The sequence below is a fragment of the Pezoporus flaviventris genome, unplaced genomic scaffold (genome assembly GCF_033815535.1).
Source record: "Pezoporus flaviventris isolate CSIRO_AGI_PZ_B2104156 unplaced genomic scaffold, CSIRO_AGI_Pfla_v1 ptg000002l, whole genome shotgun sequence".
NCBI lineage: Eukaryota > Metazoa > Chordata > Aves > Psittaciformes > Psittacidae > Pezoporus > Pezoporus flaviventris.
The window spans coordinates 6,588,666-6,607,689 of record NW_026892550.1 but is presented as its reverse complement, the minus strand read 5'-3'; the positions used below and the strand labels follow the sequence as shown (position 1 = coordinate 6,607,689).

Sequence of the window (19,024 nt, the reverse complement as noted above, 5' to 3'; positions counted from 1 at the left end):
ACTCAAGTCATACACCTCTAAATATTTACTAAAGAGTGGAAGTTATGTGTGTAAGAGAAGGCTGTGCATTATCAGTTGTGTAAACATGTATTATGCTGTTTTGGTAAAGGCATTAAACTACCCAAGATGTTTTAGTGTTTGTTTCACGACACCTCACACTGAGTCATTTAGGGGATATTTTTACTTATTAAATACACTAAAATGCTTCACTGGGAGCCCAGCTTTCTGAAGGAGTCCCAGGAGTTGCATTGCTCCACCATACTCCTGAGTTCATTAGTCAATGTTATTTAAGTTTTTGCCAGAGATGGCCTCAGTTATCTCTGAAGTCATCTCCCCAGAACTTTTTATAGGAGACTGGCAAAATGCATAAGAAGCAAGACCCAAATTAATATATTTAAGAAAGAACAATCTATACCCCATCTCTTAACAGGACACACTACCTTCTCCCCAGTTAACAGCTAGCAGAGACTAGAGGAAGACAGAATGCTGAGGGAGGAAAAACTCCTGGAGTTCTATGGACTTCTGCTGATTCTGAAATGCAGTGCAGGGGCAAAGCCATAATAAACGAGATTTCATTAGTTTCAGTATTCAGCAAATAACTGATTTTGCCTATCACAAAATAATATAAAAGACTGAGTGGATTTTAAGGTCTTACTGCCAATTTTCTTATGAAAGAAAAGAAATACCCTTACCTCTCCACTAAAAAGTCTGTGAAAAAAGCCTCTCTTTGGTTTAGGAGACCTCTCTCTGTCTGGTGACACAGTACCATCAGTTTCATATGCATTGATATCTTCAAAGCATCCCGTTTCAATCATCTTTGAAACACATGAAATACAAATGAAATATCCACACAAGCCTCTCAGACAAGTTCCATGCATTATCTGTTCAGCCTGGCTCCTAACAACTTACAAATTCATCAGCCAAACTACACCACTTGCAGAGCTCTGTGAAGGAAGACACAAAGTCTGCATTAACTCTCCTTGTGCATCCAGCAAAATAAAGAACAGCAATAAAGGCACTGCCATGCAAGTAAGTGCTCTGATGCCCTTTGCTCTAGTAAGGTACTTCTTCTGCCTATGAAGCAGTAATGAGAAGTTTTTAGAACAAGAAATTGATTTTCCTTTCATCTATTCTACTAATTTCAGAGTAGTCAGCCTAACAAATATAGGATCCCTATGCCCTGGACTGAACTTAATTAATAAACATGATATTGACTAGGAAAAATGATGATTCTGTTCAGAATACTACTACCTGCATAGTACTAAGGGGATACTTTTTACCAAGCGGTTGATGCCTGACCACAGTAATTTAAACATCATTCTGGTGTTCTGGGTAGAATTCAAGACAATACTGATTTCAGAAAGTTATAAATATCTTATAATATGGGGAAGACACTCATAGCAAAAACTACAATTTTAAATAATTGTTACTGAGTGTTCTTTGTGAAATAACAGACTGAACTGCGCACACAGAGGTGGCAAAATTCTAGTATGCTATGCAGAAAACTAGAATACTCACTCAACAGACAGATGAAAAAGCTTTAACAGAAAGTGTGCCTCAAGCTGTATTGAACTGTTTGTTTTGAAATGTTAGAAAAGGTGAATCTGCAGTTCTGTATTACCATTCACTCAGATACTCTATTGACACAAAGGCAGGATAACATATTTGCTTTTGAGTGATTTGAATAGTATTCATTCCCTCCTATGAACAGCAGCATTGAATAACATGTGATAGAACAAGGAAAATGTGGTCATACTGTTGCTAAATACCATTCCATATTTTGCATCTATGATGACGAATGACATTCTGTTTGTGCAGATTTACCATAGATCTAAATTTGTAGCAGGTTTGGGGAGAAACTTGTCTTGGAAGTCACTCAGCAAAGAAGTCTAAAGCAGACGTCTATTTACATCTTACACAGAAAGTTAATCCTATAATTATGTCCCTTATAAATCTTCTATATTGCTGTTCTAAAGGAAATAATTTTTAATGAAATATACAATACCTCATTTTGCCAAGGGATTGAGACACAACCCGTAACAAATTTGGAATAGAAGTCATCATCTGTAGTATCCAGGTTCACTCCTTTTACTGTTGAGAACTGCTCTATGTCCAGGACATCTTTACAATATACGGCACGTGGCTGCAGTATAAGACAAGATTGCTTCATTAAGGTTTTGGGGTTGGGGGTTTTTGTGGATTGGTTTGTTTGTTTCCCTAGATGAGCAAAAAGGGAGCAAAATGCCTGCATATATATACGTATTTCATGGTGCTGATCACCAAATGACACAATACTACAAAATGACCAAAAATACTACAGAAATGAAAAAACTTAAAAAGACTCCCTTCATAAGGCACCTGAGCAATTCCATCCATCCTGCAAGTAACAGAAAAGAAGTATCAAAACCAGAAACAGCATACAGCTTCTCTGGGTTTCTTCGTGGTTGTCATAATTCACTTATCATCTGTCACCCTCCTTTCAACTCCAGAGTAATTTATTCAAAGCTAGTCTTCATTTGTTCAGCGTCTGAGCTACAGAAGTAGACTTTTAAGGGCTAAGAAATCAGTTATTTACTGATTTATTGTAAATCATTTTGTGATCTCAGATGAAATTTGGATATAAGGAAGAAGCTCTTTACTGTGAGGGTGGTGAGGCACTGGAACAGGTTGCCCAAGGGAGTGGTAAATGCTCCATCCCTGCCAGTGTTCAAAGCCAGGCTGGACAGATCCTTGGGCAACATGGTCTAGAGTGAGGCATCCCTGCCCATACCAGGGGGTTGGAACTGTATGATCTTAAGGTTCTTTCCAACCCTAACTATTCTATGATGAAGACAGTGGCATTCTCCTGCCAATTTAACTAAATTCAAGGGTTTCTCTTGAGCCACATGATTGCTGACATGGAATTACGGCAGTTCTTGCCTTTTTAGATACTAATCAAATCTGTCTCACCTACTTACATCTGGCAAAAATGGAGGTTCTAACATGTTAGCTTCCAGCCTCTTGAAGTTAATATTCTTGAAAATAGGATGTTGCTTTACAATAGTAGCTCCGTCTTCTGTGCAACCCAGTCGTTCCCCTGGATTTTTAGCAAGTAACTGCAAAGATATAGGGATATGTATCCAGTGATACAATCCCATAATAAAAAATAAAGGAAGAAAGAAAGAAAGCAAATATATACGTCTTTAAAAATGCTTATTTTTTACTTGGCTTTTTATTACGTGAAATTTATCATGATATAAAAATGAACTAGAAATCCAAACTACAACATTCTGGAAGCAAAAAGACTATAAGTAGGCAAAAGAATCCTTGAAAGCAGCCCCTTTGAAGATTATACCCAAACTTATATAAAACATATTTTAATTGATGCCATACTGAATAGATTTTTACAGTACAGACTTTGCTGTAGACTTTACTTTCAGGAAATAGAATTACTTTTTTTTTTTTCCAATGGGCTTAAGTAATGAACATATTTTGCATAAACTACTCAAGAAAACTTAGACGCTTTCTGTACAGCCATGCCTCTTATTAAATTTAAGAACATGCAAGATCAAAACAGCTCGTATCATACAGAGTCTTTTACGCAAGGGAACTAGTGTACTATGCCATTTCTGCCCATGCAATATCAAAGATGAGCATGCTAGTGTACTCCTTCTATAATTAGATGTGGTCCAAGGAGTATTGGAACTTTTCATTCAGATGATGAAAAAACAATTTATGCAGCCTGTCTTCCTTTTGAAAACAATTCTGAATCTTCAGAGTTTGATAACTGAGCAACTCATCGACATTCACAAACTTCTATCTGAAGATTTTAGAACTCCAGCTTTGAAAAATTCTCAATGGAAAACGTTAAAGTAGTTCATCTCTTAAAAAGGATTAGAAATTTAATTTTCAAACCTCTATGTCTCTTCACCCACCATCCTGCAGATTGATTTTGCCTCCTCTGAGAACTTGTCAGAATATGTTTCCTGGTCTTCCTTTACTCTCCTGTCAATTTCATCCCGTTTGACCCTTTCCTTATGTTTCCTGAATGGAGACTGTCCTTCAATCATTTCATAAATCAAGCACCCAAGACCCCACCAATCCGGGCTGAATGTGTACTTCTCGTTTTTCAGCACTTCTGGAGCTACAAAACACAAACAAAGAAACCACAATGACAGTTCCCTTTAAATTGACTAATTGAATATTGGAAAAACTCTCAGGTACTCTTTTGGCTCTGTGCAGAGACCTCTGCATCACTCCTTTGTACTTTGAAGAAACATTCATTTCTACAGTTAGGACTCTGTTTATATCCAAAAGAAGCACTTGAGTTCTTTAACACTCGAGATCGGTATTATTTACAAAATGATAATGAAGTTTTTTCAAAGCATGAAAATAAACCCTGTTGTCACAGTAATTCATCTGCTTACCTGTGACCCTAAATCTCTTAGAGCCTCAGAAACAAATGAGATGCTTTCTTAAAGCTCTACCTAAAACTAGAATTTCCAGAGTTAAGTTTTCAAGTTTATCACTAGCTATTAGTAATTGACTACTAACATCTACCTCCACATATTGTAATTTCTTCCCATGTCTAATAACTAATCCAGGCCCAGAATATTTAATTGGAGAAGTCATTCATATATCCACAGAAGCACATTTTCTGCAAAAATATAACTAGCAAAAGACACTTTACATACCCATGTAACCAACAGTCCCAACCCGTCCTCGGACCGTTTCTCCTTCTGGAATCTGCACAGCTAATCCAAGATCTGAAATTCGGATATGTCCTATTTACATTAAAATAAAGTATACATTGTCAGCAAATAATACAATATTATCACTTTTAATACAAAAAACAAAATCAAAATCATCCACCCCAAAAAGTTCATATACTCACAAACTTAAGTTTATTTAACTTAACTAGAAAGGAGTGATTTATCATTATTCAACTCTTCCTAAATACATAAAGGAAGAGAGGGACAGATCTAATTGATTTCCTGAAAGTCATAGAAAAAAGTTGCTGTTAAGTACTCTAATTCCTAGCTTTGACAGAGGCTGCTACTCTATGACAACTAGAAATGATGACTGCTCATTTCAAATTCTGTATCTATACATCAGACACTTGTATTTTTCCATTGTATATGCCTGCCCATCACAATATCAGAATTTACTCTATTTAGTCCATATATGAGAAAACTGTAACCTGTACTGAGACAATCAACTAAACTTTGTTAGATTTTCCTCTAACAAAGCAATAATAATGCTAAGCACAAGAAATTGGAATCACTATCTGCATTCCCACCCCAAAAGAAAAGTAGCTTAGCCATAACCTACTTAGAACTATTTGTATTCTAACATGTCCAGTCAATATTAGGGTTTCTCCTTCTCAAAAATCACTCCAATGTAGATAACAGCTTCTATTTCACTTTATTAGTCAAACTTCCCAAGTTGACTGCCTTTCCTGTTACACATTTACACTACTACCTCTAATCTAGTAGGCTGGTGTGAGACTATGATTTGTTATGATGGGGAAACAGTCCAAGAAGGGAGTAAGTTCATCCACCCTCCCTTAGATTCCCATGGACAGATGCAGTTCTTTGCTGGACAGACACAAGAGGAAATGATTCAAGATAGTTCAAGAAAAGAATTGTACTGACATGATTGTGACTTAAAAATACATAAGGTATTTTCTTTAAAATATAAAAGACTAGACAGAAGGAAGGGCAATTAGAGCTGCCACTCAATTTTAAAACAGAAAATTGCCACAATCATCTCTAGTAGAAAGGTTCAGGGAAAGAAAAACAAAAGACAAGACATTTATTTCTAATAGTGGATATAAGGGCAGGGACAGTATCATTTACAAAACCAGCACAGATTCACAGAATAACTCAGGCTCGAAGGGACTTCAGAAGGTTTCAGGTACAAAGTGTTCAAGGATTTTTAAATTCTTGTCTAGAAAACCTCCAACAGTGGACACTGCATCACCTCTCTAGGTAGCCTGTTCAGCTGCCCGAGTGTCCTTTGTGCATATATTCCCTGTCATTCAAAAGCTCTGCAGGATCAGTGTTAGTTAACAGCATATTAATTTCTTCTTTACATGTAATATAGAATCAAGGGGGAGGGAGAGTGAAGAAAGTCAAGTGCCACTCTATATACTGGTTGAAAATAACTAAATGCTCTTAAGCAGCAAATGTATTTTAAATACATTCAGATGCTTTTCCATTCCCTGACATCTGATGAGCCCCTTTTCACATGCAGGATCCGAGCTCCTGAAGCGATTTTCTAATTAGGCCCCTCTGCTCTCTGGAACAAGATCAGAATATCCCTGGCAAAGAGAAAGCATTCTAGTGCAGTCCTGCAAGGCTACATTTTTTCCTCAAAGAAGCATTCAGCTTTCGCAAGACACTGCTGGAGAGAAAAATTAAAGAATGCATTTGATGTCTAAGCAAAGCTTTAGGTCTTGGAAAGTGACTTCTCCCAAGCATCACCTTTTTAGAAATTTTATCAGTCAGAACATGCTGACTTTTAAAAATATATTGCGCTAATGATCTCAAAAATGGTTTTTAACTAAAATATTCAGCAATTGCAAAAATAAGCTGGTAATATTATTGCCCATCTCAGAAGTATTGCTGCACATATTCTATAGTGAATTCAAAAGATTCTGATAAATCTCATACAAAGTCATTAAAGAAAATTGATTTGGCTTTTGATAAACAAAAACTACAAACATTTCTTCATACTGTTTGTACTTCTGTGATTCATTCCAGCCACAAATGCATCAGTGACCATCAGACCTGTTTTAGTTGAAATTTAAATCATTTCAAGATGAAGATGATGTTTCAAGTTTATTTCTTAAGCATTATTGTTTACTAAGTAATATTCCAGCACTGCATCTAACAAATCACGTTTCCATAGGTGAAGAAAAGACAGAGAACAAATCTATATAAAAGTTTTAACCATCTTAAATCAAGGGCGGGGGGAAGAGGAACAGAAAGGGAAAAGTAGCCATTTTAAGGTAGGAAATTGACTCAAACATCATCATTGATGTCCCCCAAAGACTCAGTATTTCCCCCTACTTTCTAAAACAGAAGGGCAGTTTTTTTCTCTACTAATTATAATTAACGTGTGTCAATCAGATCCCATTTATCATGAAGAAATCCTTTGATTTCTGGCACAGTTTTAATTAGATTTGCAATTCCCAATTTAAAAAATAATTTTATTTTTTACTTACCACAGTCATCCAGGAGTATATTTTCAGGCTTTAAGTCTCTACAAAGTAAAAAGAATAGAAATGTGAATTACACAAAGGCAAAATGATTAGTCATCATCAAGTGCAACATCAGACTTCTTGGTTCTGATTAAAGTAATGTTTCCCATTTCCATCTACGTACAAAGAAAGTTGGGAAGTTGAGGACCTATAATACAAATAGAACCACAGAACTCAAAATCCATTTTTTCCCAACTCTCTACTCCATTTATATTAACAACTGCAATTCATATTTCACAGGTGAAAAACTTTATGTAACAGTAAATTCCTGATGTAAAGAACCACCATCTTGCACACAAATTTGTACTCATGAGTAAAAGGTATTTTCTTAAGAGTATCAGCCATACAACTCTGCAGTGGTAAAACTTGCTTGCAGTGCTTTGCTGCAGTTTGATGCTCATTCCTTGCTATGTTCCACCCCAGGATGCCAGAATATCAGAGAGTAATATTTCCAAGACTAAGTATCAGCTTGGTATCATCCATTCAAATTCCATTTGTTTATTTTGGACATGCAGCTTCTAAAGCTTACTAGACACTTCATTTAGTTAGGATTCTTTGCAATTTCAACTCAGAGTGTGTACTACTCTTAACATCAAAGTTTCACATAAAATATTTTTTAGCTATTACACGCTTGCAAGAATCGGGAAATACTAAAACGGAAATCAATTCAGTGAGGAAACTTGTCCATTTTTTACTTTAAGAACAAAAGAACCTCAATAGGATATTTGGATTTTCTCCCTACCTAAGGAAAATTTGGAGAGTCGCTAAAGCTGAATCAGAAGCTGTTCAGAGATTACTTCAGGATCTATAGTCTAGCAGATTCTACTGAGAACATACATGGTTTTGTACACATAAAATATACATATGCATGAAATATATATATAAATTTATATCGAGATATATATAAAATCATGATTTGCATCAGAAAGTATGCAGACTGTAATACAGTCTCTTAGATTTATTCCACCACCAAATATCATGAAGCCAGAAATAGACAAGAAAAAAAATCAGTACTTAGCTAAAGATTCAGTTATTATTGGAATAGATTGCTAAAAAACATATGTATGTATATGGGTATACGTACAGTTGTGAAAAAAAAACAACAGTTATTCATATACAAGCAGAATAACGTAAAAGAAACAATTTTAGGAAGACCAACTCTAGAATTTATATTAAAAATTAGAGATAAATATACACACCCACATTTGTTAACCAAGAAATATATGCACTTTTTCCCCAAATATTCATAACTTCATGCTCTGAAGTATGCGTATTCATTTAAAGTTTCATTATTTCATAACATTAACTGCACAAAGAAGTCAGCAAGATGCTTTTCTTCTAATACTTTGAAGTCTGGACAGTTAATCAGTTGATGTTAAATATGAGATTACAATGCCAGAGAGACCAGGAGAGATAAGAGTAAGGAAAAAAATACTTCCCCCCCCCCCCCCAATTAAGACAACAAATTCAGCTCAGACTTTACACAGAAGCACATCTACATGAAAGCATGTAATATATGCTCAAGTTAACTCAAGTAAAGAAGTTTAAGAGTTCCATCTCCAAGGTGGTGGATTAAAACCTAACCTAAACCCCAAGGCTTAACTAGCAACATCTGCTGCTCAACAGAAGTTAATTCAGTTCTGACATGATTTTGGTTGGTCAATAGTCAAACTTGTTTCCAGCCAAAATTCCATCTCTTTAATGCTGTTTGTTTCTAGGCCTAGCAGTTCTCAAAGAAGTCAACTTCTGGTAGCATTCAGCTATAAATTCTAGCTCCAGGATGCTTGCTTTGGGGTATCAGCCTTCTCCTTCTTTCCGTCCTCCACCATGACAGATGTCAAAGTCAAACCTTTCGTGACAGTTTTCCCTTATGAAGCAGGGAGAACTGCAAAACTCACAAAACTAAAAAGTATATTACAAACACTTGGATAAAAATACATATATTTAAATTGGACTAAACAGTGACTAGTGCATTTGTGCTACAGCTTGCAACAGCCTTCCTACTGATAAAATTCCTGGATAAAAATCCTTCAGGGGATTTTACCACCAAGATGTCAACTCTGGCCATACACACAAGGCAGGCAAGGAGCTACTTAGGTTTATCAACTACAGCTTCAACAGGTCTTTGAGCCTGACCTTTGATTTTCCAGGTACATTCAGTGGCATTACGAGCACCTACATGAGTTTGTAAGGAAAACCTAGGTATTTGGTAAAAAACACTACTCCTTGAGCAGTCAGGTTAACTCCTGCAGGAGGACTCCATCAATCAAGTCCCTTTTGGAAAGCAGGGACTGGTTCCCCACTCTGTCTTATGCAAATCCTGACTTTGCTCTCCATATGATGAGACCTTTCATGCAGCAGATGGATGATTAGCTCCACTACTGACTGTTCCTGTCTGTTTGCTTATTTTTCTGATGTCAACAACATATGGCAAGTTAGAGAGTTTCACAAGCTCCCACTGAAGATGCAAACTGGCTCAATTGCTCTCACAGGGCAGCATGGGACCCTCCTTCCAGCTCTGCACCTGCTCTTTTAACCCAGTGGGGACCTCACTAACAAAATGGCACAACTGACTCCAGGGTCCTACTGACAGCACTAACAGCACTGCTTGACAGTCAGTAGTGACTGGCATAAAGACACATGAAACACAAAATAAAAACTGGTGTTAATGGAAAGTCAGGCCAAGTTTTTCCGCTCATGAGAAATTTTGCTAGTGATGGTGCCAGTAAGCTTAGAAAACATTTTAACATGACTGGCCTACATTAAAACTGCCATTCTAGATCTGAACAAACTGACAAAATGAACTGATTTTACTGCTGTCTGCTGACACCCATCTGCACCAAGGATTCCTATTTTCAGAAGTCCCAAATTTCCCTTCTTCCACTGCCTCTACAGTACACTGTGAATATACAGATGGATAGCTATAAAAATATGTTCTCAAGAGAATATAACAGTATAGCACAAAACTACAGTCTGCTTTTAACAGCTTATGCTATTGGTCTAAAAAGCCTTTAAAACTCCTTTAAAGCTGGAGAACAAATGCAGTAGTAGATCTTGAGAGATGGCAACAAGAGAAAGAACTAGCTCCAATTTCAGAAATACCAATATTAATGCTTTCAAAATGACAGCAAAATAATAACATTCCTTCTGTGTTTTCTTGCTCTGGCAAACAAGAAATATCAGTTACCATAATTTGGAATAAATAAATCACTGACTCATGAAAACGTGCTTCATGATGTTCTCCCCTCCAACAACAGTAAGACTGGAGGTTGCCAGTATAACTCTGTTGATAAGAGTAAAATAATTATGGCAAATTTTCCAAAGCCTTGTTTCACTGATCATATATAATCAGTGAACTGCTGCTTAAATGCATTTCCATTAATATGCCTGATACAGAATTTTGATTATGTAACATATCACTGTAATTGGTGACATACTGAAGGCTTTCATGACCACCTAGTTTAGACTGCTCCAGAAGTAATCACAACCACTCCAAGATCTGGAATCAGACACAGAGAACACTAGGATTTGACATATGTGTTCGAAGGCCTTCTTGTAGGCAAATTGCTAACAAGTTGGGCTCACACACAAGGGCTGGGAGTGTTGTGGTTGTGTTTTTGTTTTGTTTGGGGTTTTTTTGTTCTTGTAGTTTTATTGTGTTTTAAACAGTTTTGTTTTCTGTTGGGCAATGTGAAATGAACTACTTGTTCATTTCAAGCTCATCATGGAGATTAAACCATTCATCTCTGCTGCTCTTCTACCACACATGCCAAAACACACTGCATAACATTGCAAGATGGGCTAAATTCTTTAGGGAACCACATGCAACATCCAGCATAAGCCTGATCTACTCTGTGGTTCTGCCACCTTGTGCTGTGTGTATGTTAGCCTTCTATACTGGGGAGGGAAAAGACTCAGACTCATTATATTAAAGTAATGCAGGATTATACTTTAAATTGTCTTTGAAAACAAGTGGCACGTGGTGTTAATGCCAGAAACATAAAGAAAGCATTCTTGGTCCACCACTAAGTTAATTTTGCTTCTGTAATATTAATGCCAGGGGTTAAACGAGGTATGTAGAGAGATAAAAGAGAGCAGTAAGACCATAAAATCTCAATTACAATTAATAAGGCTTCTGACAGTTTCATTAATTAAAAAGGAATAAAGTGTTTATTGGAGGAATCTAAAATAAATAGAGAAGAAAGAGGGCAATACAGATTATAATTGACTGTTTAACCTCTTGGGAACAACAAGCAATGCAGCAAGGGACTTCTATAGCCTATGAACTTCTACTTTTAGAGTGGGCAGGAATGCAATCTCATGTTCCTAAAACTTAAGAGTTACTAATGAATTTGCTTTATAAATCATAACTTACTTCAATTTTACAAACTCACCTTTAATCAACTTCATAATGCTTTAGAATATAGCAACTATCTAGACCTAAATTAACAGTAAGAAGACAAATAAGATCATTAATTCTGAAGGACATGCTGTGAAAAGGACAACTATTTTTTTTTGCTTCTTTTACTATAAAGCATAAGCTTGTTTCAGTAGAAAACAATTAACACATTCAATGCTGAACAGACATGGAAAATTCAAGGTACAAGTGACTATAGATGACACTGACCTGTAAACAATTCTCTCCTTCTGCAAATCCTCCAGACCACAGCACAGTTCTGCAGCATAGAAAATAGCCCTTTCTTCATCAAAGCCAGGATTTCCCATGTTATATATGTGAAACTTCAAATCCCCTCCATTCATTATGGTTAATACTAAACACAGGGCATCTTTCGTCTCATATGTATAGGATAAACTAACCTAAAAATGGGGCAGGGGGAGAAGATGACCATTATTCATTCATAAACCCCAACACAATTCACAGCTATTTTTTTCCAATACAAGCAACATATAAATCCTTTTTTAAAACAAAAAAGGACAAAACAGCCAAGTACAAAATCATTCCTGACATACTTGAAGACACAAAGGAATTCAGACTAAGGTGCATGCATATACAAACTCTACATCACCATACAAGAATTCAGTGACCTGTCTAGATACCACAGAGCTCCATCCAGACAATACATTTTATTGAGGATGCCCCTCAGCTGCACATTATCTATATTACTTCTTTGCGAAGATATCATGCACATAGACCTTATTTTATTAATACCTCAGGAATTCAGCATTATCAAACCATTTTCCTAAACTTCTGTAAGATTTGAAGTTGCCCCACACTTGGGAAACTAAAAAAGTTACTTAAGATCAAATGTGTAGTTTCTGTTCCTCTACTCCCCGCAAATAACTGCATATTTCCCTGGCTCAGAACTTGCCAATGGTCGAGACATCTATAAAGCTCTTTATAGTCTAAATAAATTTAAAACAAGGTAATATACTGCAAAATTGAACAGATGTTATTTAATTTAAAAACGCAATTTCAATAAAAAAAGCTACACTGTGCTGATGACCATCTAGGAGAATCTTCAAAATACATCTTCACCCTCAAAGATGAACTAAACAGTACTCTTACTTCAGAAGCATAAATCAAATACTAAATAATAAATTTAAATTAATATACAAATCAGCTTCTCATGGCAGAGGTTCCTATTTAGAGGTTTTAAAATGACATCTCCAGCTATTCATGACAAATTATCTACCCAAGTCCAATTCAGTATTAATGCAGATCCTACCTCTAGACCTCCTCTGTTGCATTAAAGAAAAACATTGCCTAGGAAGAGGAAAATAACTTCTGCTCAATCCCATAAAGTGATTTCAAATTCAACTTGGATCAGTTATTCATTTATAGTATCTATATAGGTTGAAAAATATGACTCATAAATAGAAGTTTCACTCTTATCTCGCATCTCTCTATAACTAGTAATTTCTGGATTCAATTTCAGTGAAGTCAAGCCCATGAGCCTTGTGTGAAAACAACATTAGCATATATATACAAAAGCATTATTTATAATCATTTAAAATATTAATGTACCTGGCCAGCAAATTCTAGTTTTTCTTTTAGCTGGCTGTATTCTACAGGGGTTATTGTAATACATAAGGCTCAGCAGAAAATACATACATACATATTTTATACATACAAATACATATTTTTATAAATAACTTCCACTGTCCTCTAACACAGGTATTTTAAACTCCTCTCTTAACAGCAATGCAAAATTTATCAGTAAATGGATTTAAAACCAAAGCAACATTCATTTAAAATTAATATTTAGAGAAGATAAATTCAATGAAAAGATAAGAATTACCTGGGGAAAAAGTTTACTCGGTATATCTTTGATCATTCCAAGTTATTTCACTGCTTAGTAATTAGAGCTCCTAACAGACCATAATTTATGTGATAGCATCAGGTTAAAGTATTAAGACTTTTATTCTCTGGAATTTCTATTAAAAAGTTATGTTAATTGTTTCACACCCAAGATTTCTCTTAAAGCCTTAGTTCACAGCAAAGCAACATAACTAACCTGAATTGATATAGCCGTCAGATTTCATGTTTACCTTGAAATGACTAAGCAGTAGAGTAACAAAAGCTATGAAAATACCTAAGGATATAAAAACTCTAATATTTGAAGTCACAGACATGAAGGATATGCAACTTCTAATGGCAATTAAATGGTAGACTCTCATGAAGTCACCCCTTTGTAAGTGCATCTAGAAATGACCTCCAAAAATGAAATTAGCATTAATTATAAAAAAATAGGTGTATGTGAGGGAAGAAAGGAGTAAAAGAACAAAACAAAGAGCAATGAATTGGAAGAGACAGAGTAACAGAAGTTAAAAATAGGATGTGATAAAGTATATAGAATATCTTCTTTACTAAAAATAAAAATACTAAGTCATAAGCTGCAGCAGAAGGAATTTAAGTGGTTATTCAAATATGAGTACTACGGAATAATTTATTCACCTTTAAACAGACAATAAAGATTCAGTGTCATCAGCATGCTGAAACACCAAAATCTGATGTTTTGGTTGTAAGTGAGAACTATAGGAGGCAGACTAAAACCAATTCAGTATTGGATAAAGTTCTCTGCACAGAACTATTCCATCTTACAAAAAAAGTACTTCTCATCATGTCAATCATTTCTCTCAGCACTATGCACTCTCTAAATCAATCAGAAAATGCCCTGTGGCCACAAGCTCCTGGAAGAGACTGAAATGAAGCAAACAAAGCAAGACAAACTTCCCAGAGTAAGATCAGAAGCAGATACTTACTACAAACCTACTATTCACTTTTTCTAGAATTCTTTTTTCATTTAGGGCCATTGATTCTCCTTTCCTCTTCTTTATTCTCTTTTTTTCTAGCTTTTTACAAGCATACATTTTTCCTGTTGCCCGTACTTGACAGGCACACACCTGAAAAAGAAGGAAGGTGTGTCAGAGATGCTGAGGGGTGGGGTTTGGGGGTATGTGTGTTTAGATTTGTTTTGTTTAGGTTTTTTTTTAAAGAAGATAAAATTTTATTTCCTGTTTTCAAACTCTTGAATGCTCTGAGAAATGAAGGTCTGTAAGTGTCACTACAGGGCTTTCACCCAGGAAACAACTTTGAAGGATCACAAAAGCCTTAACAGGAGTAGAAAAAGTGATTATACAGCAGCAAACCCATTTTTCTTGGGGTTGAATAGTTCACTAAAACCGTGGATCTTGTATTGGTGAAATACCTGACTGTGGTAACATTATGTGTCTGGGCTAACAGAACAGAGGACAAATATCCACTCCATAATTGAGAGAAAGAAATTGTTAATTTAGTAGCCCTCCTTCCCCTTCAATATCCCCTTCCGTTAAAACATATGGAGGGGGATAAAAGCCCAATGAATTATAAAGAGCATTAATAAAACCTATAGATTTTCCTATTAAGTAGAAACTACATTCTCATTGCCAAATGAAATTTCTGAACAGAGCAACTGTTGTCTGTCAATGGAAGTTTTCTCCAACTTTGTGCATGACTTAAAATACTAACACATTAAAGGAAAACAATTTGGGTTGATGACAGTTTGCCCCATGATATGTCAAATGTAGATTGTTAGAATCAAGAATTAAAAAACTGCTCTCTCCTGTATTAAACTTTTTTTTTTTCCTTAAGGATTGCCTTGCAGAAAGATATTTCTGTACTCACCTCTCCAAATCCACCTTTGCCTAATACTCGGTAATGCCTGAACGTGTGTTTGGTTACTGGTTGCCTGATTAACAGAAAGAAACAATTACTGCAACAGGAATTAGAAGAGTTAATGATCTCCTCCCTATCCCCAGGCCTGTCTTCATTATCCATTTTCTGTTCTGTAACATCTTACTGAACAACAGTTGCCTTAACCTCATGAAGACAGTATTATAGTATTATAATAAGCTGAATTTCCAATGAAAGGGGTGTTCTGACGAGAAACATTGGCTCCCTCATGTGGTCATCACACATTCACTATAGCAGGAAGAAAAGCTGATCAATTAGGCCCTCTGTTGTTGGGGTTAGAGCCTTATCTGCTCTCTTCAGCAGTCAATTTTTCACCTCCAGTTGTCTCTCTTAGCTGCAGTATGTTGACACATAGGTTGCATTTCAGTGAGATGATGTTTACAATGCAGCATCTAAAGGGTAAACCACTTGTGATTTTACTTAGCTGTTTCGCTTCTTCAAAACAGAAAGACTTGTGGTATGCAACAGCAGTTCAAGAGCCACTGATGTAGTAGAAGAGGAGAAGATAACTGGAGGCAGTAAAGGAGTCTGCTATTCTATGCTAAACCACTCCTAAGCAAGCATCAGGGCAGGGCTATTTCATGGTGGTGGGTTTTGTTGGTGGTTTTGTTCTAAAAGAGCATTCGTTATTAATGAAGCTTTGTTCTCAGGACAAGAAATGGGAGGTTCACTTGATAGAGAATTTGGGTTGAGTCCCAAATTCTCTTCCTGGTTTTTACTATGAACTCAGTCAAATAAAGACATTGGGTAACTGGAACTTACCATAAAGTTAATATGTGATCACAATACACAGCACTGCTGAATTAGAAAGGATTTGTACCAATTTCAGACTTCTGAAAAAGTTTAGAAACTCCTTTACTATTGATTTAAAAGCCCAAGCTAGATTTTCATAGATATATATCCTGCTGCCTTGTAATTGCTAGATCTATGCCTGTACCACCCTGAAAAAATGATTAGTTACAGTTTTAAAACACTGGGTCATAAATCTAGATTAACCTGCTTCTTAGCCACTAATTACACCAAGTTTGAAATTAAAGGATGATACCATTCCCAAGAAAGACTAGTATCCCACTGTACACTTGACAGCCAAACATATATCCATGATAATAAATTTGCATTTAGCCAATACAAATTTACCACTTGAAAACTACTGGACAGTGCTGTTGGAGTAGTGGCACTCTGACTGTGCCATTGGTATCACCCTTTACATCTTCCAGATCATAATTCTTAGATAGGCACTGTCATACATCAGGGTTCTACAGCATTTCTAGCATGACAAGCAGAATTGGCTACAGAGCAAAGAAACATGATAATATAAACATTATAAATAAGCTTACTTTTCCAGCCATTTCCACTGTAAAAAACGGGAAAAATACACACTTTCTTGGTAAGCTTCAAAAGGTCTTTTGCTTAGGTATTCATGGACAATTCTAGCAACAGGAAAATAAAATCAATCATACTGAAGAAAACTAATAAGCAGGAGATGCTAACAATCTATTAAAATATTAACAGCTCTTAAAATCTATTAAACAAGTATCTATTAAACAGATCAGCAAGGCTGTAGGCAGAAAAACATTGTCACTGTGCTCTACAATGGTTTTAGCCTAGATGTCTCACAGAGTGAGTGCCTGTCACAGAAAACTGTTCCTGTCACAGAAAACTGTTCCTGTCACAGAAAACAGTGTCAAAACACTGGTGAATGCCCAGCTACTGTTACTTATAGTGACTAGAAAGTTTGACCTCTGCTTTCTCATTGTCTTCAAGCCCACGTAAACATCAGCCTTCCCAGTAGCTATGCAATACATGTATGACTCCACAAGTATGATCTCTGAAAGACATACAGGAAAGGATCTACAAGTATTCACACATTGTTTGGAGTCTGGTAAGTAAAATTTTATTCTGTTTACACTATATCCAAACCTGAACACCAGGTGCCTTATTCCCCTTAAATTAAACACACCAAAGGAGCTGGGGAACAAGTCATTCAAACTGTATTTGAATATTTATTGGGCAGAGGAAAGGGGATGACCTACATGACACATCTTCCATTTGAGACATGTTTTACTAGGTGTTCTCACACATCCCTTTCAATCTTATAATCTCAGGTTGTTATAAAGTATGCTTTTTTTGTTGCCAGGGAGATGACCCAAGCAATGACAAAACATATTGTAACGCTTCAGACATGATCAAGCATGCCTTGAAGAACCAGTAATATTAGAAACATAATGGATTTAGAAAGACCTGCAACACCGGTAAACATGTACCGTCCCTCCAAGAAGAGCCTTCCCTGTTGCTGCTGTGTGAAATATCACTTCATGACTTCAGAACGAAAGCAAGTTGGATTTGTTTGTGTTAACTCTCACAATCAATCCTCTAATCAGCCATTTTAATGGAATACAACTGTTAGCCTCAGTTCAGCCCATTCTCAAGAACCATAAACTGTATAACACTGTTCAGAAACTTTTCAAGCTCCAGTTTATAACTTCAGCTTTTTCTGAGTATCTTCATCATGGAAGGGAAGTCACTCAAAAAGTAAGAATATAATAAAGAGAAATATTATTCTAATTTACAGAATACTTGGTAGCAGATTATAGTGTGATTTTATGCAAAAAAGAGCACTAAAGAAAAAGCTCTGCAAAAGTCAAACATATGAATCACATCAGAAGGAAACCTAGTCCTATAATAAATCTGTTTCAAATTCCTTATTTATACTCATTTCAGACATGAAATACTCCTGGATGTAATAATTTCACCTTTCATTTCTCTCAAACACACAAATTTCTCTTCTGGTACTTAAACTTAGCAATGTGCATTTTTAACTTACCTAGTGCAGTCCATAAAAAGGTCCTTAGAAGGGTTCTTTTCCAGTCTTGCTTTACATTCATTTACTGTTTCCTGAGGTATTTCTGGCAAGTGTGCTGCAGACTTAAAGTAATTAAAAACAGGTAACAATGAAAGCAATCAATAGAATGAGTCAAAGTTCTGTATTCAAATTGAAATGAAATCGTCTAACACAGGAAAAGGAAAGGAATGGTTTGGCTAAAAAGAAAACCAACAAGCCATATTCAAGCAAAATTTGTGTTTGTTCCCTATTATAGAAAAATTCATTGAAAGCTATTATAATTATTTTCTAGTTCTGTATCTGGGGAAAAAAACTTGGCAATAAGTTAAATTTCTTCTCCTTTCCATGAATCTACCACAATAAAAGCAAGTTATCTATTTGGCTTGGCAGGACGGAAGGAAAGGGAAAGAAATACACACACAACTTGGGAAACTATTTCAAACCAGCCCAATAAATGTTCTGGGGTTTGGTTTTCATTTTTGCAAGAAATGCATGTGACTTATGGTAGTCCCAGATAAATTATTATAAAGAGATGTGGCAAACTTGAAGTCTATCTGCTTTTAAAGCATCTACAAGACCTTCATTTGGAATAAAATCTTCTCAGTATGACCAAATCAAAGCAGAAAGAGCATCTATTAATAGAAGGCAAATGTCTAATTATGAATCTCCAGCTTCTATTGGATATCAAAGAAGAGACTCTTAAAAATCAATCAGTGGAACCTAACAAATGCAAAAGATCACCTAT

General features: G+C 35.8%; 1 protein-coding gene across 3 annotated transcripts in view; it reads right to left on the bottom strand.

Annotated features, from left to right (window-relative positions):
• GRK4 (G protein-coupled receptor kinase 4) overlaps positions 1-19,024 on the bottom strand; it is a 37,102-nt gene that overhangs the window by 3,229 nt on the left and 14,849 nt on the right. The window contains exons 5-16 of one of the 3 annotated variants that reach the window (XM_061467774.1): positions 18,262-18,362; positions 16,775-16,867; positions 15,369-15,432; positions 14,468-14,608; positions 11,871-12,061; positions 7,208-7,245; positions 4,674-4,763; positions 3,915-4,123; positions 3,204-3,269; positions 2,958-3,095; positions 2,006-2,143; positions 693-815 (exon numbers count right to left, since the gene is read on the bottom strand). In XM_061467774.1, coding sequence (XP_061323758.1) covers positions 693-815; positions 2,006-2,143; positions 2,958-3,095; positions 3,204-3,269; positions 3,915-4,123; positions 4,674-4,763; positions 7,208-7,245; positions 11,871-12,061; positions 14,468-14,608; positions 15,369-15,432; positions 16,775-16,867; positions 18,262-18,362 — 1,392 coding nt within the window. Of the gene's footprint in view, positions 1-692; positions 816-2,005; positions 2,144-2,949; positions 3,096-3,203; positions 3,270-3,914; positions 4,124-4,673; positions 4,764-7,207; positions 7,246-11,870; positions 12,062-14,467; positions 14,609-15,368; positions 15,433-16,774; positions 16,868-18,261; positions 18,363-19,024 lie in introns of those variants that run through there. The other 2 variants (XR_009745947.1, XM_061467783.1) reach the window with 2 other exon arrangements.